General features: G+C 40.5%; 2 protein-coding genes across 5 annotated transcripts in view; one reads left to right on the top strand and one right to left on the bottom strand.

Annotated features, from left to right (window-relative positions):
• The window catches only part of LOC122845596, a 44,643-nt gene extending 29,736 nt beyond the window's left edge, over window positions 1-14,907 (top strand). For all 3 annotated transcript variants that reach the window (XM_044141867.1, XM_044141866.1, XM_044141865.1), the window contains exons 13-19: window positions 1,796-1,937; window positions 2,023-2,175; window positions 4,783-4,933; window positions 9,067-9,686; window positions 9,782-9,899; window positions 13,114-13,183; window positions 13,602-14,907. In XM_044141867.1, the coding sequence (XP_043997802.1) occupies window positions 1,796-1,937; window positions 2,023-2,175; window positions 4,783-4,933; window positions 9,067-9,686; window positions 9,782-9,899; window positions 13,114-13,183; window positions 13,602-13,927 (1,580 nt within the window). In that variant the 3' untranslated portion in view covers window positions 13,928-14,907. The remainder of the gene's footprint in view (window positions 1-1,795; window positions 1,938-2,022; window positions 2,176-4,782; window positions 4,934-9,066; window positions 9,687-9,781; window positions 9,900-13,113; window positions 13,184-13,601) is intronic.
• An 896-nt stretch (window positions 14,908-15,803) lies between these two features.
• On the bottom strand, window positions 15,804-23,486 carry LOC122845597. Of its 2 annotated transcripts, none has more exons than XM_044141868.1 (4): window positions 22,516-23,486; window positions 21,912-22,115; window positions 20,854-21,064; window positions 15,804-18,097 (listed from the first exon to the last, which is right to left on the bottom strand). In XM_044141868.1, exons 1-4 carry the CDS (start codon window positions 23,258-23,260, stop codon window positions 17,845-17,847), a joined length of 1,413 nt encoding a protein of 470 aa, XP_043997803.1. In that variant the 5' UTR covers window positions 23,261-23,486; the 3' UTR covers window positions 15,804-17,844. The 2 variants fall into 2 exon arrangements, with proteins under 2 accessions (XP_043997803.1, XP_043997804.1); XM_044141869.1 differs by having other exon boundaries at window positions 15,805-18,097; window positions 22,555-23,484.
• Between the last annotated feature and the right edge of the window lie 219 nt (window positions 23,487-23,705).

Here is a 23,705-nt window from a genome sequence, read left to right on the forward strand (position 1 = left end):
CTAGGTTAGATAGTATACATCCAGCCTACTGCAAATAAATAGCTCATAATTTAGATTCAATCCTTTCATTTTATTACTTATAATAAAATGAATTATAAGTAATTCATTTTACTTATAATTCATTTTATAAGTAAAATGAATTATAAGTATTGATTTATACTTATAAATCAATATAAGTATATTGATTTATATATATATATATATATATATATATATATATATAGCTATGCCCTACCAGTAATCAGGTACCCTGCAGGAATAATTAGCTGGCCAAAGGAGGAGATACAGGCCACAGATGTTAAGACCCGGAAACTACTAACAATGCACGGAGGGTTCCACCCCAAATCCAGCACACTGAGACTCTACACGAACCGCAAAGAAGGAGGCAGAGGACTAGTGAGTGTGAGAACCACTATCCAAGACGAGACATCCAAGATCCATAGATACATCAGGGACAAAGCCTCAACAGACAATGTGCTCAGTGAATGTCTCAAACAATGGGGAACAGAACCTGAGGTGCCGGAGGAACCATCATGGGAGGACAAGCCCCTGCATGGGATGTACCACCGGCAAATAACCGAAGTGGCTGACATCAGAAAGTCCTACCAATGGCTGGAAAAAGCTGGACTGAAGGACAGCACAGAGGCCCTCATCATGGCCGCCCAGGAACAGGCCCTAAACACCAGAGCAATTGAGGCCCAGATCTACCACACCAGACAAGACCCAAGGTGTAGGTTGTGCAAGGAGGCCCCTGAGACAGTCCAACACATAACAGCAGGGTGCAAGATACTGGCAGGGAAAGAATACATGGAACGACACAACCAAGTGGCAGGCATAGTGTACAGAAACATCTGTGCAGAATATGGACTGGAACCCCCAAGATCAAAGTGGGAAACACCCCCAAAGGTAGTGGAGAATGACCGAGCTAAGATCCTGTGGGACTTCCAGATCCAGACAGACAAAATGGTGAGGGCGAACCAACCAGACATAGTCGTGGTGGATAAACAACAGAGGAAAGCCGTTGTGGTGGATGTGGCAATACCAAGTGACTGCAACATCAGGAAAAAGGAGCATGAAAAACTAGAGAAATACCAGGGCCTAAGGGAGGAACTGGAGAGGGCCTGGAAGGTGAAGACCACAGTGGTGCCTGTGGTCATCGGGACCCTCGGGGCAGTCACCCCCAAACTGGAACAGTGGCTACAACAGATCCCAGGAACAACATCAGACATCTCAGTCCAGAAATGTGCAGTCCTAGGCACAGCCAAGATACTGCGCAGAACCCTCAAGCTCCCAGGCCTCTGGTAGAGGACCCGAGCTAAGAGGAAGAAGAATCACCACCCGCGGTGGGTGAGAAGGGAATTTTTATTTTTTTTTTTATATGTGTATGTGTGTGGGACTGGGCTGGAAATGCAAAAAAAAAACCAAATATGCTCAGCCGGCTTTAAACCCAGACTAGCCCAGTCCGGCTCTGCAGTGCAAAAAGGGCTTGAGGGCCATTTCTCCACCCCACACCTCACACCAACTCATCCTTCCTACCCCTTGTTGCCATTAGTGATTAGTGGATTTTGTCATGTGCTGTGTACCAGGAACCAGGCCAAATTTCACCTGTGAGCTTCATTTTGACATCTGTGGTCCACATACACAAGGTCTCTTGCATGATGCATTAAGCTTAAAATTAATGCATCCTTAAGAGTCGGGACAAATAAAATCCACCTAGACTAATACAAGTAACAAATAATTGATACCAGTATTTTAGCTTCTCTGCTACAACACTGATGATTTGACCTGTTGACAGATGACAAGCTGCACATTGTGACAGGAGACCAGATGCGCTTGGTTCTGAGGAGTAGGCAGCAGGTTGAAACGGCTCTTTTGGACTTTCACAATGAACTTAACCACCTCAATGTCAACAAATGTCTCAGACTGCTCAACGAAAGGTTTTTACATGTTTATTTTTCCCTACATGTCAGAAAATACTTGTAGTTATCATGCAATCATTGTTCACAGTTTGATGTTTGACAGGTATTACTGGCAAACAATGAAGCCTGATGTGGTTCAGTGGATCAACAACTGTTCTCGGTGCAGCCTGAAGATTAAACAAAAGCCCTGTCGTCGAGCAGAGGCAGATAGATCTGAGACGCAGTCTCTGACTTCTGCACAACATTCCTCACACAGGTGATCTGGTTCCAGCTATTATATTATTGTTGAAGGCAGGAATATAAAACTCCCAACACCTCTGACAAGCCTAGAAAACTTCATTTTTACTGCATTATTCATGTACAGGCTGCTTTACAGGACAACAAAGTAAAACATAAAATACAGTAGTAAACATTTACGCATCTCATCAGATGCATTAAGATTAGGGGTTTATTGATACCAGTTTTTTTCAGACCAAGTATGAGTACTTCAGTTTAGGTACTCACCAATACCAAGTAATTAACGAATTAATACTCATAATCCACACAATAACTTTTGAAAACAAGTTCATTTTATTTAGAACAAGGTGGTTTAAAAAGGCATCTGCAAGTACCTAAATTGAAGTACTGGCTCTTGATCTGAAAAGACTATTTGTAGAATTTAAATCTACAGCCTGGCCTGAATTTTGGGTTAACCATTGGTTCATGTTCCACATGTTCCAGAGCTGTTCTAGCTGCCATGTCTGTTGTCGTCTCATTCCTGGTCTGGTAAAACTCACAATCACAGTAACAGTCTCGCAATAACACAATAACATTTCTACTTTACAAAACATAAAAAGCTTTGGAGTGCACCAGCTGAACCAGTGCTGCAGGATTATTCTCCCACTGAGGGGAGTGTGTGTGACAAAAATCAAGTAACATTCAGAGTCTTGCTGAATTCTGATCACTTCCGTTGGTGAAATGTTACGTGTTTCCAAAACTTTGTCATTGCAGAGAAACAGTTAAATGTGTTCAGCTTGGTGATGACATTATGTGGAATATCAAGACACAACCAATAATATGCAAATTAACACAAATGGTAAGCTAAGACTTGGTCAAACCAATAGCTGTCTTTTTCCTTTATTAGTCAATCAAACTTTAAAACACTCTCCATACTGTGACAACCTGCTTCTTGTACAGAACTGACTGCTTTATATTCCTCTCTCCTTTGGCCCCTACCATCCTCTCTCATTTTAAGATGAGCCCTGATCACGCCCAGTCTCTCCATGGATTGCCCTGATTGGTTCAAACGAGTTTCTTTCCTGTTTGTAAAGATGTCAGTTTCTCTCCAGAGTGTCGCATAGCAACAGCCACCTCCACCATTCTGTCAGCATACAGTCGCATACACAGAAGTCATTAAATTAAACCCAAGGCTGTTTTACCCCTCGTGTTTGTTAGCGTCTTTTGCGCTGCATATGGCTCTGGGTTGAGAGTTTTTTGCATTAGCACTTCTAGCCTGGTCCCAGCCTGCTCCCTGGAGCCCTAAGAGTTACGGTTCCAATGGAACCAGCCAGACGGGGCTGGTTTGGAGTCAGCTGTTAATTGGTGCATTGGAGAGGGATAGAGATGAGTTGTATTCCAGGGGCCTTGTGTAAAGTGTGCGTAAACTTAAACAATGAAACTGAACCTCATTTATTCTCACACTATCACACAAAATTAATAGAATGAAAATAAAAGTGGGAAATCCTCACTCAAATGTAAGTGGTAAATGTCTTCAGTTCTTGTCACATACCAATGTAACTGTCTGTGTGCCGAAGCTCATGAAATGCATGTTATCTGTGGGACACTTTCATTCTCACTGAAAACGAAAACGGGGTTTGGTCAGCAGATTAACTCCAAACATGTCAGGTTTGATTATTTTTAAGGCGGAAAAGACAACCACACATATATAAGTAGCTGCGGAAAGGTGTGCTGTGTAACTGACCCTTGACACTGCTGGAGCAGTGGACTCATCAGCTGTGTGTGTCAATCAATCAATCAAATTTTATTAGTATAGCACATTTCAGCATCAAGGCATTTCAAAATGATTTACATCAAATCAACCACAGAAACACAATGCAACATAGAATCAACAATCAAAACACAACAAGTAGTCAAGTTCCATCAGTAAATTTGTAATTGATTATGTTTGAAATACAATCCTAAACAGGTTGGTTTTTAGTGGGGTTTGCATCCATAAAAGGTTTACCTGTTACACCCCTATGGAACAAAATACCTGTTGCTATTTTTATTCCACTCACGCTCACACAGTTTAAAACCATGTAAACAGCCTTTCAAAGGGCTTCTAGCACCAGGATCCATACATCTCTTTCACTGAATGTCGAGCAGGGACTCCGCCGTCCCTCATGGATTTTAGTGCAATTCTATGGTTCCTGTTAGTGTCTAGAATTTACAGGGTTTGTGTTACGCGCAGTGATTCTCGGTCCCTCGCCGTGTTTCTTCGGCACGAGGCTCCATATACCTCTTTCACCTCTGTCACTGGTCTGAGCCGATCCCATAGATGGACGAGCCGGATGTGGCCATCTTGTGCTGGAGATCATAACAGAGATTCTATTTCTGTTCAGTACACATGGCTGTATGTGACACAGTCATATGTAACACAAACAGCTTCAGATCACTGAAGACCTAATGACAAAATATTTATGTTTAACATCATTTCCAGATGAGCTGAACTTAGCAGAAGTACTAAAACTAAGCAATAATTCATAAAAACTAAAGTGATTTTATTGACTTAGTTGGGAAAATAGTAAACATGAATTAATTATTATAATTATATTTCTCTGAACTTTGTTTTTATGTCCATCACCTGACTGTTTTTTTTCCATAGTGGGGATGGTGATGATGATGATGATGATGATGATGATGGTGACGATGACGATGATGGTGATGAATATGATGGCGGTGATAATGATGATGAAAGAGGCTGTATAGATGGGGTCGTAGAGGAGGAGCATACGCTGGAGTCCGTGGAGACAATGGTGGGTTTCTTCGTTCACCTTGATAAAGTAAAACTAGCAACAAATTGTACAGCAGGGTAGTGGTCTCTGAATGGCTACAATGATAAAAAGAAAGCAAAATAAAGGTGTAGTGACTACAATGACAATCTAATAACTCAAAGTGATCAAACTAAAAAGTTAATGTAACTCAGATATTCACTTGATACAGTAAAGGTTTCTGGTTTACACAGTTTCAGACAAATGTCCAAAATGCAGTTCTGTGTTGGTTTCTTCCAAGATTCCAGGAAAACTACATTGTACAAGTTCACAGGATTCTTTGCTGCTTTTCCTGCTCTGGGGCTTCATGTGTAAAAGAGTGTGCAGCTTTCATACCAAAAACTGGCGAACGGACAAATTGTGAAAAGTCCAGTGCCCAAAAATAATCAGATGTGTAATCAGGTGCGCAGGTATGAAAGGTGCACATACCTGCGCACCTTTACTTTATAAATCCCAATTTTGCGGTACATAGAGCGCAGCTTCTGGTCAGACCTGTCGCCACCCATAAATACATATTTAAATTAGTAGAAATACCTGGAAGGCTGTCACCACACAAAGCGGTAACCTTGGCAATGATCCTGTCTTTTAGCAATGTAAGTATTTATAATAATGGTTATTATACATTTAATTAAAATGTGCTTTCAGAGCACAAAAAATAAAAATAAAAATTCAAAATAGACAAAAAAAAGAAAAAGAGCTGTCCAAACGCAGGATTTAAAGAAAGATGGAGTGCCATAGATTTCTTTGCAGTGACAAGAGGGTGTGTGTATTTTATTAAATGGAAGAATCGTGTGTATAACTTGCAAATGTATAGAATGGAGGTGCCTTTCTTGAACCTGTTCAGCTGTCCAACTGTCTGCCAATTTGCTCTTGAACACAACAGATAGTGACGGTTCATTGCAGTGAACAAACATCAAGGCCACCTCAAGTATCGGATGTCACCTTTACTTTTTCTTTGGCGCTGGAGACACTCCTCAGCTATGTCAGCTGCCTTATTCAGATAATCTATGGGACTCTCATTAGCTCTGGGAAGTGTGCAGTAGAAGTCAGCAAGAGGCATGCATGAGTGTGTGATGTCACTGAAGTGTTTTTTGAGAATAGCATAAAGTGCTTCAGGCTGCTGTTCAACATTGAGCAAAGGGTCACTGTGTTTGTCTATCCTCACTACATCTCTGGCTCTTCCCATGAACTTGTCCATAATATATATATATATATATATATATATATACACATAGAGAGAGAGGAGTGTATTACCCCTCACATTTCTGCAGATTTTTAAGTTTATCTTTTCATAGGATAAGAGTGACAAAATGACGCTTTGACAACGAAAAGTAATCTGTGTGCAGCTTATATAATAGTGTAAATTTATTCTTCCCTCAAAATAACTGGATATACAGCCATTAATGTCTAACCTGCCAGTGACAACATATATATATATATATACATATATATATGTATATATATATATATATATACATATAAAAGTATATATATACATGTATATATGTTTTTTTTTTAACCCCTTCATATATGAAGGGGTTAAAAAAATCCTTTGTGTCAGGATTTTTTTCCAATTGATCACCTGTGGACAGTGATGGCATAGTTACTTTGAAAAAGTAACTTTAATCGGACTACTGATCACTACTGAAAAAGTAACTTAGTTATATTACTGACTACTTGATTTGGAAAGTAATTAAGTTACATTAAAAGTAACTTTTTAGTTACTTTCAGCAGCTGCTAACAACAACGCTCCGCCTCCTGTGAAAATCACATTGATCTTTGCCAATACTTAATTGTCAGCTATTTTATAATGATTAGATCAACAATGTGTCTCCACTGATAAGGTTGAACTGAAGAGGAGATTGTACAAAAAAACAGTACAAAAAAAAAACTTGAGTAATTTTGTGGTCCACTGTTGTCTGAAAAACTCTAAGAAGGATTTTAAAGTCCCCTCTCCCCCCAGCCTCCAGATTCTGCGTTACGGCCCTGCGTTTGGTGTCAAAGCGCACAGATCTCCTCCTACTGCTCCATGGTTGCACAGATTTATGACACTTATATTAATATTAATAATTAGAATGACGTTAGTTGCCATTATAATTATTGGCAACTCCGGACACGTTTATTCGTGGCTGTTTTCACGTTTATTGCGCTGTTCATATTGGTCTCGATGTTTGCAGTTTTGTGGAGCGCAACGTGAAGCTCGACGTCATTCAGAGGCGTAACCCGCCACTCATTAAATTTTCAAGCGACTTTAAAAAAATGAAGTCCAAAGCCGCTTATAATAATCGGACTTGGCGACAGAAACTCAAAATAGTTCCAGTTTTTCCTCCAACAAAATGCGCATCTTCCTCCATTGTTTACATTTCTGTCGCATAGAGACGTTGGTCACTCGACAAGACGAGTAGAGGAAATACGATTAAATACAAAAGAAGATAGTAACGCACAGTGATTTTGATAAGTAACTGTAGTCTGACGTTAGATTACTACTGAAAAAAGTGGTCCGACGTCAGTAACGCGTTACAAATTAACACGTTACTGACATCACTGCCTGTGAATCAGGTGATCAATTGTAATTTTCTCCAAATACAAAGTTGTTATTTGAAAAATGCATCAGTAGTATTGTTCTCTGATGTCACAGTATTTTTTTTTTTACCTGTCTACAGTAGAAGGAGGGACCGGGTCGGTTAGCATGCTGTTTTGTCTGTCGGCTATATTGGTTTTAACAAAAATAATTTCTTGCTTTTGCAGCTGATGGCCAGTAGAGAATCACTTCAGAATTCACTATGCAATACACTATTAGATAGTCTATTTTATGATGCATTAGTGTCCACGTGAGTGTCTGTGTGCATTTATAACAAAAATCCACAAGAAAGGGGAGGTGGAGGTGAAGTGGAGGTGCGGTGGAGGTGGAGGAGAGATGAAGTGGAGGTGAGGTGGAGGTGAAGGGGAGGTGGAGGTGAAGTAGAGGTGCAGTGGAGGTGAGGTGGAGGTGAAGTGGACGAGAGGTGGAGGTGAGGTGGAGGAGAGGTGAAGTGGAGGTGAGGTGGAGGTGAAGGGGAGGTGGAGGTGCGGTGGAGGTGCGGTGGAGGTGAGGTGGACGAGAGGTGGAGGTGCGGTGGAGGTGGAGGAGAGATGAAGTGGAGGTGAGGTGGAGGTGAAGGGGAGGTGGAGGTGAAGTGGAGGTGGAGGTGAAGTAGAGGTGCAGTGGAGGTGAGGTGGAGGTGAAGTGGAGGTGCGGTGGAGGTGAGGTGGACGAGAGGTGGAGGTGCGGTGGAGGAGAGGTGAAGTGGAGGTGAGGTGGAGGTGAAGGTGAAGTGGAGGTGAGGTGGAGGAGAGGTGGAGGTGAAGTGGAGGTGAGGTGGAGGAGAGGTGGAGGTGAAGGGGAGGTGAAGTGGAGGTGAGTTGGAGGTGAAGGTGAAGTGGAGGTGAAGTGGAGGTGAGGTGGAGGTGAAGGTGAAGTGGAGGTGAAGTGGAGGTGAAGTGGAGGTGAGGTGGAGGAGAGGTGGAGGTGAAGTGAGACCGAACCTCAGTAACTGAAACTGCAGCTTCAAGGAGAAGCTTTGTGGAAATAAGTGAAGCTGTGTGAGAGCAAGCGTTTAGGCACCCCACATGGTTGCCACAGGAGCTTGAAGGATTTGTCAGTCATGCATGAAAGACTGAAATCAGCAGTCTGTTTTTTGAAAAAAAATTTATGAGAGAGTAACATAATAAAATTATATAGGATTCAAAAAAAGGCGATTTTACATAAAATCTTTTTTGTGTAGCCAGAGTTAAAGAAATTTAAGTGCTTGTCGGTGACTTTTATTCTCATAAATGGTTCAGTGTCAGAGTCTTATTAAACAGTATTTTTTGGTGCATATGCTATGGCATTGTGATGCTTGTCATTGTAAGTTTCAAACTGTAAAGAGTCGTGCTAACAACTTTCTCTTGCTGGATATTCTGTCTCTAATCAGGTTTAGTAGGTTCTAATACATACAGTAGTTTGAGCTGGTAATCTATTCTGTGTTCTTGTCCTAACTGGTAATGAACATCTGATTTTATTAGTTTTTAAAAACTCATTAGAGCAGAGTTAATGTATCATCATGAAGCTGATACTTTTGTTTTGCCTCCTAATCCAGTCTCTGGAGACACCGCCATTCCCAGTTTCCTCCAGTACGCTTTCCCCCAATCCACAGCCAAGAATTCCCATACTTATCCATCTGAAAACTCCTTGTCAACTTCAGAACAAAGCATCTATCATTCTCCAACCCAGGATTCCCAACTCGACCTTTGTTGCCAGGATGTGGCCCAACAAATTGATGGCCACTGTACATTCTGACACATTCAGGAGCTGTGAGGTTCAATCCAGTAACCAGAGTCTGTCAAAGGATCCAACTGAACCCGAAGATCCCAAAGGAACAATTAGCTCTGAAAACATTATTAATGTGCATCATTTCATTAAAGAGCCGAGTACAGCTGGCACATCCTTCGTAGAGCCACATCCTCCTTCTGAACAAACTCAAACTCCAAATAACAGTCATGGACAAAAGACCAAAAAATCCAGAGATTCCCAGAGCCAGCGGCTCCACCAGTGTTCCGCAAAGAGAAAGAAAGGTACACAGGGAGACAGTTTCCTTCAAGGGAGTTCCAGCTGTGGTCTAGAGCCAGTTGTGGCCCCAAGCTCCAAACCCTGGCCTGTTTTCACCATCGCCAACTCTGCAGTGGCACAGGAAGCTCAACTACCTCCCAAAGTGGATGGGTAGGATACAAAACTACTCTTCTGCTGTATTTTGCACTTTTTTAGTGTCAAGTCATCTTTACACAACTTTCCTTTGCATTTGTGTGTATCAACAGTCCACCTGTGCGTCAGAAATCCAGAAGTCTTCAGGCCCGGACCATTATCCAGCAGTGCAGCCAGGCCAAAGTTAAGGTCAGACCAGCGGTAGATGGTACTGATGCTGATTGGGTCCAGGTGAGTGAGTGATTCTGTAATGGCTTCAAATATGCATAACATAAGTTTACATTTATGCACTGTTTTTATATTGACATTGATGAACACACACACACCTTCTCAGGGGTGTATTCATATACAGGCACAACTCCATAGTTTTATGTATAGTATTAACCATTTCAGTAAAACTTACATTTTTTACATTTTAGGTATTTTATTGTAAATTCAATAAACTTTGACAAATACGTCATTGTCAAACATTAGCTTCTGCTATGGACAGTAAACAATATGTGAAACTGCCTTAATACACAACACATCGGAACCAGAAAATGTGAAAAAACTATATATACTATGTAAATATACAATAAATATTATTATAATTATTTAATCATCTTTGTTTCTGTATAACATATTGTATTATATTGTATATGTATAAATATGTATTGATATTACTAAATAAATTACACACACAGACGTATATATTTTTCTTTTTTTTTCTTTAACACAGTTGTGTTAGAAATAATAGCAGTCCCACATCACTGTTTTTGTTGGAATTTCAACTTTTACACTTTAGAAGTTTTTTGAAGGTAAATGGTAAATGTAAATGTTTAGAAAACCAACAGGCATAATCAAAAAATAGCAGTGCTGAGTTCAGTTGGTGAGGTCAGTGATTGGGTGAAAACAACAGATATTAAACAGGTGACCCTCATGTAAAGACCAGAGCAACTGGAGCAGCTGGATGTGGATTTGTTTGTGAAAAACAGAGGAACATGGATCATTCAAGACAATGTTCAGAAGAAGAGTGTTCTTTGATCAAAAAATTAACAAAAGAGGGGAAAACCTATAAAGAAGTGTAGAAAACAATAGACTGTTCAGTTAAAATGATATCAAATGCTTTAAAATGGCAGGCAGGCAAAACCAGAAAGTCCAGGAAGAAAAAGAAAAACAGCTATTCAAATGGCAACGGCTCAGCCAATGATCAGCTCCAGGAGGATCAAAGAAGATCTGTGATTGGCTGAGTTCTGCAACAATCAGACAACATCAATCTGGAGCCAAGCTGCCAGCAAGAAGCCCCCACAAAGTGCCATTGTTAAAAACAGACATGTTATCAAGCGGCTACAATTTGCTAAAGAACATATTGACTGACCTAAAAAGAAATGGCGTAATATTTTGTGGACTGATGAAAGTAAAATGTTCTCTTTGGTTCTAAGGGCCACAGACAGTTTGTCAGACAACAAGCAAACTCTAAATTCAAGTCACAGTTAAACATTAAATATTAAATAACATTCTAAATGTAAATGTTAATAACATTATTAACATTAAATAATATCTACTCTATCTAAAGTCAACAACATTTCCCTCACAATTGACAGATTTTGACACATTTAACCTTCAGGTTAAAGGTCTGGGTGTCTCTTTTCACTCTCATATTAATAATAATATCCAGTCTGTAATATTAACTGACTTCATCCATCCCTCTCCCTGCACTCTGCTTTCTTTTTGGTCCAATTTCTCAAATTAATTACTGTGATTCTGCCTCGTAAATCAATCCGTAAACTACAACTGGTTCAAAACGTTCCCATTTCACCTCATCACTCCAATTTTACAACAACTTCACTGGCTTCCTGTTTTGTTGTTGTTGTTTTTTCAGAATTCAATTTAAAATCCTGTTGTTTGCATTCAGATCATTTCATAACCTGGCCCCTCATCCGTCTGATCTTCTGCACATCACCACCTGCTCACCTTCCCTTCCTTCTTCCTCTTCCATCCACCTCAGTGCCTCTTGTTTGTCTCATCACCATGGGAACAGAACCTTCTCTTACTCTGCTCCCCAACTCTGGAACCTGATATTGACTCTGTTCTGACCTTCAAAGCACAACTCAAAACTCATCTGTTCACGTTAACCTTCTCACTTTAACTGTCTACTTATTTTGTGCCCAAGTCACAAAACTGTTTAATTTGTGTTTTTAATGTTGTAAAGGGTCCTTTGGTATTTTGAAAGGCGCTGTCAAATAAAATGCATTATTATTATTATTTCCAGGAAAATAGTGTGTGTGTATTTAGCGAGTTATAAATGTGCTGATACTTCACATCAGCACATTTACATATAACGCTGATTGGAGCAGTCGACCACTCCAACATCACCTCAGTGACAATAGACAAGAACAGTCCATGTTCCTTATATATATATATATATATATATATATATATATATATATATATATATATATATATATATATATATATATATATATATATATATATATATATATATATATATATATATATATATATATATATATATATATATATATATATATATATATCTTATATATATATATATATCTACTGTCTGACCTGTCCTCCCAGAATCCTCTGGTCTTTAATGCATTTCTCTTCTCATTAGCTCTCTCTTATTAGACAGTATGGAGAAAAGTTAGCTAAGCCAAGAAAATAACAGTTACTGCAGGCCAACTTAGTTACATAAGAAATATTTCTTGGTTGTTTAAAAGCTGGTTTCTGGCCCCAAAGTCAAGAAATTCTGTTCATAAAATTCCATTATTATTCTCTCTCATTCTAACTTCATTGCATTGAAAGATGATGCCAATGGATCCAGTTTGTACTGTAAAACGGTTGAAACAAGTCCATGCAGGAAATGAATTATGGAGCTACTGCCACATTCAAGATGGTGCCAATGTAATGTAGGCGCCAGTGTTTAATGATGGGTCTATGCATTCATGTCTAGGTCTCCCACCTTGACTCCTTGGAGACTGGTGACCCATCTGAGCTTAGAGCACACATCACCCAGATGTCCATAGCTGCCTGCAGAGAATTTAGCTTGTTAGCTTACAAGGTGCCTCACAGGAGCTCATGTTGCAAACTTGGTCACTCCAGTTGAGTAGCAGTGCAGCACAATTCAGACACTCTTCATGTTTTGTTCCACAGTGTTGTAGAACTCCAAGAAACTCCTGAAGACTCAGTTCTTCAGGGAGCATCTCCAACCCTGTGCTTCCCTCTATGCCTGACCTTTGACCTGTAGTTTTCCTGCTCAGTAATCTGTTGTTAGCTTAAATATTGCCAACTCTGTTATATCCCAGTTAGTAAGTTTCTTTGGATAAGTGTTTACTTTATGCATAAATAAACTCGTTTTTTAATTGTTTTCCTTCCTGTTTCAGTTTTAGAAGATGCATTATTTTTTTTTATGATCACAAATGACTGTTGTGTCTCTCTGTAGATCGAACAGGGCCTGGTTGTATATGTGTGCTTCTTTCAAGGAGCTACAGAGGACGTCACGCATGAGATGGGTGAGATATCTTTCAAATTCACCTTTTTTCATAGGAATGAGTTGTTACTTTCTAACTTAAAGAATTGTCTTTAAATTTGATTTCAATTAACATTCTTTGTAGATCTGTGTAAAGAATATTATACTGTATCATTTTTGCTTGTCACTAACAGTCATCTTGCCTCAAGTGTAACTATTGAAACTTAGAAATGTTGACAGTTGCCTTAAACAAGTCCAGGTTTCATCCAGACTTTTTTTCTCATTAAGCGAGTTCATTTGTTTCCTCTTATTGATATAAAAGTACATTTCAATTGATTAACTGTTAAAAACGTCAAGTTTATAACAGAATTAATATACCAACTTAGTAATGTACCACTAAAAATGTCTCAATTGGCTTTAACTTTGTACTCACCCCTATCGTTTCCATATTTTTTCAACAGCCAACAAGTTCATGTCCACTAAAGTTTTTCGAAAAGACAGACACACTGTGTCCGTTCTTGACCTTCCTGGGAGTGTTTTACTGGTTCCCCAAGACTCCCTGGTTGGTCAGCCACTGGTCAATAGAAGAATGCAGTACAAAGACAGATGTGAACCTTGGCTGGGGGCTCAGCTTTTCTCAAGCCTAGTTGGAGCCTGCAGACAGCTCATGTCAGAATCAGCCAAGTGCACAAAGGAGGGCATGAAGGTGGAGCATGGAGTCTATGGGCAGAAACAAGAGATCAGCCTCAGGTCTCTGGAGCCGCTGTCGCTGCTCCTGGAGTTCTGAGGCTCACCTGGAACACATGAGACTTTCCTACAACTTCAATCCTGTCCTGAAGGAAATGTCTCTTCATTAAACCTACAGTCAAAACAATAGAGCTTACTTTGCTGAGCACTACAGAGGACTTGCAGAAAGAACATTATTAGATTCCATATCAAATGTGATCCTATCTTCAAAGCCTCTGTGCATCCTTGTAGTGTTCTGTTTTGTTTGGTTAAGCTGCACCGGCTGTGCTTATTGTAAAAAGCACAATTGCTCTCAAATTTCTGGCATGTCCAATGTCTACCTCATTGTTTTGCACATGGATCAACACAAAAAAAGGTTTTCAGAGGTTTAAAATACGGTGAGAAGTTCCAAACATCAAGTGAGGTAGAGAGAAATCCTAAGGATAAATGTATATTGTTCTTTATGTTCATACTTGACTATTTAGAGAAAATCACAATGTTCAAAATTTGTTGTGAAAATGAAAATACATTCTGAATTTATAGTTATTTACACCTACAAAACACAAATACATGACCCATGTTACTTTTATTAATCAACTTGAAATAAAATCCATTCTTGATTCATAAAGCTGCTGGTATAGATGCCAGGAACGGCTGCGTGTATTCTATTAAATATGAATATAAATATTCTGAATGAGAATAGAGTGGAATAAAAAAAACGTGAAAATAAATGACATTTTTCTTCATGAAATGTAAAACTTCTCTTAAAAGTTGAAGACACATTGAAGGTTGTACAATCTCTAATATCCATCTTACAGTGGGAGGAAAACAGTTTCTGATGCTGCACTGATTTTCCAGGTTTCTCTCGTTACAAAGAACAATAAGGTGTATTCATAAAACATCCAATCTGAAAATAATGAAAAACAAAATGTGTCCAGTTTTTAAAGGAGGACTGTATTTGAATAAAATACACATGGTGCCATTTTATTCTAGTAACCAAATTGCCTTCAGCTATAATAAAATGCTATAAACACTTTAAAAGAAGTTCCTCTTTAAAAATTATTTAGTGCTTTGAAATTGTGTGTATATCTCTTTAATGACCTCCTGGTCTTCAGACACTCCGCCTTCAGCACATCATCACAACGTTTCTCCATAAGCCGTTTAAAATATTCCCAGGAGCGTTGAGCCGACTTTTAGCTCCACCGCTAGCAGTGATGTCAGTAACGCGTTAATTTGTAACGCGTTACTGACGTCGGACCACTTTTTTCAGTAACGAGTAATATAACGCGTTGCTATTTCAAATCGAGTAGTCAGACTACAGTTACTTATCAAAATCACTGTGCGTTACTATCTTCTTTTGTTATTTACCGTAATCGTATTTCCTCTACTCGTCTTGTCGAGTGACCGACGTCTCTAGCGACAGAAATGTAAACAATGGAGGAAGATTTTGTTGGTGGAAAAACTGGAACTATTTTCAGTTTCTGTCGCCAAGTCCGATTATTATAAGCGGCTTTGGGCTTCAGTTTTTTTAAGTCGCTTGTAGATTTAATGAGTGGCGGGTTGCTCCTTTTTGGGCTCGTTTTTGAACGTGAAGTTGCTCATTTGGGTTTGGAAATAAGCAGAGACTCATAATAAATCCCAGAATTTGTCCGTCATTAAGGTAGTTCAGTCTCTCCCTGTCCATCATTTCCCGGATGATCCGTCCCGCTGTGTCTTTGTTAATGTCAAGTTAATGTATTACCTCTGAATGACATCGAGCTTCGCGTTGCGCTCCAGAAAACGGCAAACATCGAGACCAATATGAACAGCGGGTTCATATTAAAATCCTTCATAGAGTTTTCCAGACAACAGTAGACAACACAAATTACTTACGTTTTTTATTTTTTTTTACTGTTTTTTCTACAATCTCCTCTTCAGTTCAACCTTATCAGTGGAGACACATTGTTGATGTTACCATTATAAAATAGCTTACAATTAAGAATTGACAAAGATCAATGTGATTTTCACAAGAGGCGGAACGTTGTTGTTAGCACCTGCTGAAAGTAACTAAAAAGTTACTTTTAATGTAACTTAGTTACTTTCCAAATCAAGTAGTCAGTAATATAACTAAGTTACCTTTTCAAGGAGTAATCAGTAGTCCGATTAAAGTTACTTTTTCAAAGTAACTATGCCAACACTGACCGCTAGTCTGAGGAGCCAACGGGGAGTTTAGAGGGCGGCTGATCTGAGAGCCGGAAGCTGAGCTGAAAACTGCAGCGCAGAGAAACTTTGTGAAGATATGGGGTGTGAGAGCAGATGAGGCACCCCAAAATGGTTGCCATGGGAGATTCAAGCATCCCTTAAACGTGCTTTAAAGAATCAAAGAAACACTCCAGGTTTGTTTTTGATTAGGGAATATCAAGACAACACGACACAGAGGTTGATTTTTACTAAATACCAGAGATGGGACCAAATCAGGGTTTTGAGTCTCAAGTCTTAATCCTCAAGTCCCGAGTCTAAAACATGAGGACTCAAGTCCTTTTGAGTCTTTTCTCCCCCTTTTTTAACAATGTTGCAATTTTATGTTAAATGTAAATAATAAGCCATTTGTTTTTAAATCTATATTTATTTAAAATCTTGATTAAAAACATGCAGCTGAACACAAAGTGTAAAAAACCCCAGTAGACTACAGTAAACAATCTATTGTCCTGATGTCTTCAATAGGATGGACGGTGGTCCATCCTGTGATGGAACTGGACCCAGTTCATCATTATGATGGGCCCTGAGTTCAGGTCCAGAACCGGCTTTCTGAAACGGACCCCCGGCTCCAGAAGAGTATGGGGGGGCATTGGCTTATTTTGGGGGGTGTGAGGGTAAACTAAACAACCGTTTGCTTTTAATAGAATTGCATAAACAAATCTTTATGTAACTTTTCAAGTAGGATAACTGTTTATTGCAAATTAAACAAGATATAAACAGTGACATGTATAAAATGTTGAGTTATCCTCAAATTTGCATAAGCATTAGCTCACGTTGCAGAAATGTAATATTTTCAATTTCTGAAGTTTTTTTTAAAATGTAAAGTCAGTCTACTCAAGCAAGAGTAGTAAAAATAATATTACTCAGTACAGTAAAAAAAACTCTTAAAAATACCTTTTCCTCCCAAAACGTTACTCAAGTAAATGGAAACAGTTCTACCCACTTTTGAACATCAACAATACTAGTAGCCTATTGTTAACATCCAACAGCAGTAACCTGCTAGAACTGAGTGAAGCTCTTTGCCTTTTGCTGGTTTGCTGCCTGTGAAGTTCTGCACATCTTGGAGCTCATGTGTTTCTATATGACTGAGTGTAATGAATTAATGGGTCTACTTTATAAATATGTGTTTTACACTTTATATTTTGGGTAAAATATCAAGTCTTTTCAAGTAACCAGGTTCAAATCCAAGTCTGAAGATTTTTTCAAGTCAAGTCTAAAGTCTTAATATTAATCGATTCAAGTCCAAGTCATGTGACTAGAGGTCCCACCTCTGCATAATTTAAATTATGCTGCTTGTTTTGTATCAAATGAGTCTTCGTGGGTCAATGTTTACTCTCATAATATAACATGTAGAAAAACTTATCCCAGGTTTTTATACACAAGAATTCTGCAACACACAGACTATGATTTCTATGATTGCTGCATTGCTCCATGAGGAAAACTGGATTTTAGAGTTCGAGTCCCAGAAAAGTCAAGTAGTTCACTTCAGGAGATGCTTCTGACAGTCACAGAAATCTGTTAGAGCCTGTATTTAATCAGCTAAATGGTCACTATGAATCCTCAGCCATTGACATGAATGTCAATTTATTAACAAAAGCATACATACAGAATCCAAATGTTTCATTTTAGAAAAACTGGCAACCACTGCAGCTTTGACCTCTTAACCTTTTTTGACTCTGTCCTTTGAGCATTGCACTTTATGAACTGTGTACCTTCTTGTCTGGCCCTACATAAAGCACATCAGTCCCCCTCCCACAAACAGTCACACTCTCTTAGAAGGTTTCTCTGGCGCATTGTGGTGATAACAGTGATCCTGTTCTCTGACAGATCCCGAAGCTCATTGATGAGCTCCTGCACACAGGGGCTGGGCCAGGGGTGGCCGTTCAGGTAATCCCTCAGGATGAAGGAGCGTTCAACCAGGAGCTCCAGCTGCACCAGGTGTCGCAGTTTGTGGAGACTGAGGAGATCTTTCTCTGGCTCCCGGCGGAAAAATCTGCAGATGAGATGGGAAACATGTTAAAGGTTGAAGAACATAAAGCTGTTCATTTTTTAGGGATTGTTCAGATCACATCTAAAACAGTGAGAGGCACTGAATTGTGGGTCAAAGGGTCATTGAAAGGTCAAAGGTCATCCACAATGACATGGGATACTGATTAAGCCAGATACTGGATCATTGGGGTTACTGAGTTTATCCCTTGATAATTGTTGCTTTGATAGTTTTCATCACAGGAAGATTTAGATTTTTCTATGTCATCATCAAGATTCGATGGTCTGGTGACCTGTCCAGAGGTGACCTGTCCAGAGGTGACCTGTCCAGAGGTGACCTGTCCAGAGGTGACCTGTCCAGAGTGACCTGTCCAGAGGTGACCTGTCCAGAGTGACCTGTCCAGAGTGACCTGTCCAGAGGTGACCTGTCCAGAGGTGACCTGTCCAGAGGTGACCTGTCCAGAGTGACCTGTCCAGAGGTGACCTGTCCAGAGGTGACCTGTCCAGAGGTGGCCTGTCCAGAGGTGACCTGTCCAGAGGTGACCTGTCCAGAGGTGACCCCACCTCTCGCCCGTTAACCGCTGGAGATAAGAACAGCACCTCTGGGGACTCGGCCAGGGATGGATGATAATGGATGGATGTCATCAAATGTCACAGTTATTAGAAGACTAATGGAAATATTCATTTGAAGAAAAGTTATGTTAAAGCTTTCTGCTGCACTTCAAAATTCTTTAAGGGGCAGTATTGTGTATATCCAAGAACATAATGCCATCTTATAGCAAGTAACTGTTATCTTCAGTTGCTGTAAAATGCTATATTAAAAAAAGACATTAAAGAAATTTGACTTTGCAATTTGATGCCTTTAAATTGGGGCTCTGTCGCTTTAAGAAGCTACTCTTTCCGACCCTCCGCCTTTAGCATGGGTTCATAATAATGCTAGTCAATATGCCATTTACAATTACAACCATTCTTAGGAGCACTGAAATGAGAATGAGTTTGTATAATTAGCTCAGCAGACTCCTAGTTCCATGAAGCGTCTCTTAATTGCTGCTGCCGCTAGTCTGAAGGAGTGAATGAGGTGAGGGGTACTTTGTGAGGTGAAAGTTCCGAGAATGAGCTTAGTGGAAATAGGCACGTTTTTATGAGAGCAAGCATTTAAGCATCCAGAATGGTTGCCACGGGAGATTCAAGGATTTCTCAAACATGCATGAAAGAATCAAAGCAACTCGTCAGGTATGTTTTTGGTGGGGGAAAGCATTTTACCATGTTCCAAATTATTATGCAAGTGATATTTTCTCAGGTTTTCTTAAATGGTTAATGCAAATGATGGTCAGTATAATTTTCAAATCATGAACTATTAAAGTATAAATCAAATTTTACTGAACAAAGCTCCCAATAAGAACAGGATTATTATCCATCCATCCATTCTCTGTTCATCCTTGTCCCTAATGGGATCAGGAGGGTTGCTGGTTCCTCTCCAGCTGCGTTCCGGGTGAGAGGCGGGTCACCCTGGACAGGTCACCAGTCTGTCGCAGGGCAACACAGAAACACACAGGACACACAACCATTCACACACACACACACCTAGGGAGAATTTAGAGAGACCAATTAACCTGACAGTCATGTTTTTGGACTGTGGGAGGAAGCCGGAGAACCCGGAGAGAACCCACCATGCACAGGGAGAACATGCAAACTCCATGCAGAAAGACCCCGGGCCGGGAATCGAACCCAAGACCTTCTTGCTGCAAGGCAACAGCTCTACCAACTGCACCACTGTGTCCTCAGTATTATTTTCAACCTCAAAATGCTCTGTTCCAAATTATTTTGCACAGCAGATTTTCTAAATGTTTTCTGGATTCTAAAGAACTGCAAACATTCATTCTTTGAATGTGCAGCATTAAGTGATCACATGTACTAAAATTAAAAGCTATTTCAATCAAAAACATCTTAACAGACCGAGTTCCATATTAACATAGAACCTTCTTTGATATCACGGAACAATTCTTGATCCATTGAACTTGAGAGTTTATGGAAGGTTTCTGCTTGAATTTCTCTGCAGGATGTCAGAAAACCTTCCCAGAGCTGTTTGATATGAACTGGATTCCATCCTCAGATCTTCCGCTTGAGGAAACTCCAAAGGTTCTCAATAGGGTTGAGGTCAGAGGTCATAGGAGGATGGTGACCACACCATGAGTTTCTCCCCTTTCATGCCCATAGCAGCCAATGACACAGTGGTATTCATTGTCATGCACCTGAAGGTTCGGCTCTTCTTTTTGAACCATGAAATAAAGTGATCAGTCAGAAAGTCCATAAACTTTGCTGAGGTCATTTTCACACCTTCATGGACTCTGAAGAGGCCGGCCAGCTCTCTCTCTCTCTCTCTCTCTCCCCCTCCCCCCTTTGATCTTTATGACACTGAAGTCCAATTTGCATAATAATTTGGAACACGGTGTATAACATGATGGAAAGCTCACAAAGGCAATTTTATAAGCGCTCCAATTGTTTTTTTCAACATATGATGTTAGTTTTTTAGATTCCTTTAATTGTGTTCCACAGAAAACACAAGGTCTGTGTTTTCACTGATCTTGAAAATATGATTTTATGAGTTCTTACATTTTTTTCCCCCATTCTGTGAATAAAACTATAAGGTTCAATGTAGCAATAGTCAACATATTAATGATTTTATCTTTAAATATAATCTGCACATTAGTGAAGTGTGCATTTCAGTAGATAAGTAACAAGTGTCCACATGTTGCCACTCACCGTATCCTAAGAGTCTTGAGATGAGGAAATAGCATGGGGATCCGTCTGCAGAGGCTTCCACTAGAACGGTTCTGCTCAATGTCCAGGTGCTCCAGTCCTGGAACTTTAGGAGCAATGGAGTCCATGTCTTTCAGAGTTATGGCCACTCGCAGTGTCAGCCTGGTCACACTGGGTGGGATGGTGGTTGTATATGTAGCAAGGGAGTTCCCACCTTCAGAAATATTAGAACATTTCCTCTCAGAACCAACACAGTGATTGTGCCAAATTCAATGAAAACATCAAATTCTAAAATCTCCCATCAACAGGACTTTCAAAGACACCTGCTAATGGAACCCAGAAGAAAGCACCAGATTTCAGATAAGCCCAGGGTTTCTGTGTATCTAACCAAAAATGACATCAGCACATGATTCTAAAGAACTTCCCTTTTGCCAATTCACTTTGGCTGTTTCCACTTCAAGTTTGAGCTGCACTCTTCTAGGCAGAGGCCTCTGTTGTCTGAAAGGTGCAGCTTCCAGTTCCCCTACTAGCAGAGACGCCTGGACTCTCCACTGTTTCTCTATTTGAGGCTTCAAACTCCTCATGTTGTGGCTGCAGCTGTTCTGAGTGACAGCTTTCAGGAAACAACTAATGTGTTTTAGCAAGGCTGAGGTCTGGACAGTCTCAGGTCCACTGCATCAGCACGAGACGTTTACCTGGGTGGTGGGATTTTTACAGCATGATGCAAGCTTAGCTCTCTTTGTGTGGAATGACCCGACACAACCTGTGTGTTCTTTAGTCTGCTGATATAATGGCAGCCAGGAACACAGAGGAAGCAGTGAATGGACCTTCCAGCTGTTTTTATACCACAATCACTGGACACGCTGTGGGCTCTCAGCTGAGTTCTGTTACACTGACCAGCAAGCTACAAACATTTGATATTAAAATCTGAAATATTTTATATTAAAATGTATATAAAGAACATTTGAATATTGTGTACTTGTGATTTATCCATCCATACATAAATATCAGCATAAATAAACTGCAGAATGTAAAACATGCTGAAAGGCAGCAGAACTCACCGATGATGGTGAGTGACTCCAACTGTCGCAGAGGGGTCAGCCAGGACCGGAGTCGACACTCAATCCCTTCTCTGATGTACCTGTAGCGGACAGCAAGAGACCGCAGTGAGGTCAGACTCCTCAGAGCGTTTTCAGGGAGGATAGTCTCAGGATAGTCCACAAGCTCCAGACTGGTCAGCGCCGGGCCGCCGTACGAAGACAGTCCTGCAGCAGAAAGGAAAACGTTAAGTAGCCGATCCAGGAGTGCAGATTATGGCTTTAACACATGAGAGGTTTAGGAGTTTTTATCAATTGAAATAACTGAAGCAAAGTGATAGTTTATGTATTTTCCAGCTGGAAAATCTATCTATAAAACTGCTACTGGCTGTTATTGTTGTCCATCTGGTGAAAATGTATACAACAGTGGCCATGATGCAGTCTTATGTTAAGAAGGACTTCTGGTTTGATAAATATGAAGCTGTAGTTTTGAACCTGTGTCCTGGGAACTACATTGTGACGAAAATACAGGGAAAATATGACTTATTGTTGTTGCTTGTTCTCCAAATTAGTATATTTTCGCTATTTAAATGGGACTGAACGTACAGTGTATAATTCGGACTGTCACCTGAGAATCTATGACAGCAGGCATAAGGAGAAGGCACACCTGGCTGTTCTGGATTCGGTGGACTCAAGTAGTCGTCAGGAAGCGGTTCTGGTGGCTCCCCCTTCATCCCCCAGGAAAGGTGGATCAGCTTCTTCAGCTTCAGCAACATGGCGTGGAAGTCGTTGCGGGGAACAGGCCTCACCGTGTCCAGCCCGTAACCCTCACTCTGCTGGTGGAAAAGGAGGAAGCGCAGGTTGACCAGCTGGGACACAGTTTTTATAAACTCCACAGTGTTGGGCAGCCGCACGTTGCACACGCTCAGGTGTGTGAGGCGCTCCTGAAGGTGTTCCGTTAGGCTGTGGCCAAGCAACGCTTCATCCCAGGTAGCGTTCCGTACCCCGAGGTCCCGTAGGTTGGGAAATCGGGCAAGGTTGTCCATGTATTTCTCTTTATATTGTCGCCCGCCATCTACAAATACTATGGCCGTGAGCGACGGGAGGAACTTTACCAAACGTCGCCACTCTTTTCGCCGCAGGTGTCGCACAGCCACCCGGGTGAGCTTACGGTAATTCAACGTGTGCCAGAAGCCGTAAGTGTAGCGGCGAAGTTCGGACATCACCACAGTGTAGTCCTTCCATAGGGATGGATGGTCGATAAGCTTCTTTAAGTGCCTGCAGCAGGAGCGAACCGTGTGTTTTTCCTCTGTGCTAAGATAGCTAAACACATAAACCCAAAGTTCAGGTGGTAGCTGCGGTGGCCCTTCCATTACTTCATACACTCAACGTATAGAACAACTGTCAACAAACCTAGTGCGTAAATATACGGTTAATAATTTAGGCTTTTTAATGAATCGCTATTTTGAAGTTTTCGGCGAATTTATTCCAACTGCAGCCTTATGTTTACACCGGAAGACGGTCGATTTCTTTTAGCGTTACACTAAGAACCGTCCGGCGGCAAACATCCTATAGGGGCCGACCTGGAGAGTTGATACGCCCCTGTCCCAATACTCGCATTGTACCCTCCGCCCCTTTATGAAGTGTGTACTCAAAGTGAACAAGGGTTCGAGTGTGCAAGTTACAAGCCTGCACAAATTTGAGAATTGGTACCATGTGCTCTTCATGTCAACTTCGACATCCAAATTGGCGGACCGATCAGTGTTTAGGCATATGTGCTGCTAAAACTCACATATAGGAGATATTTGGCTGACCAAA

Source organism: Gambusia affinis, linkage group LG16 (assembly GCF_019740435.1).
Source record: "Gambusia affinis linkage group LG16, SWU_Gaff_1.0, whole genome shotgun sequence".
Lineage (NCBI taxonomy): Eukaryota > Metazoa > Chordata > Actinopteri > Cyprinodontiformes > Poeciliidae > Gambusia > Gambusia affinis.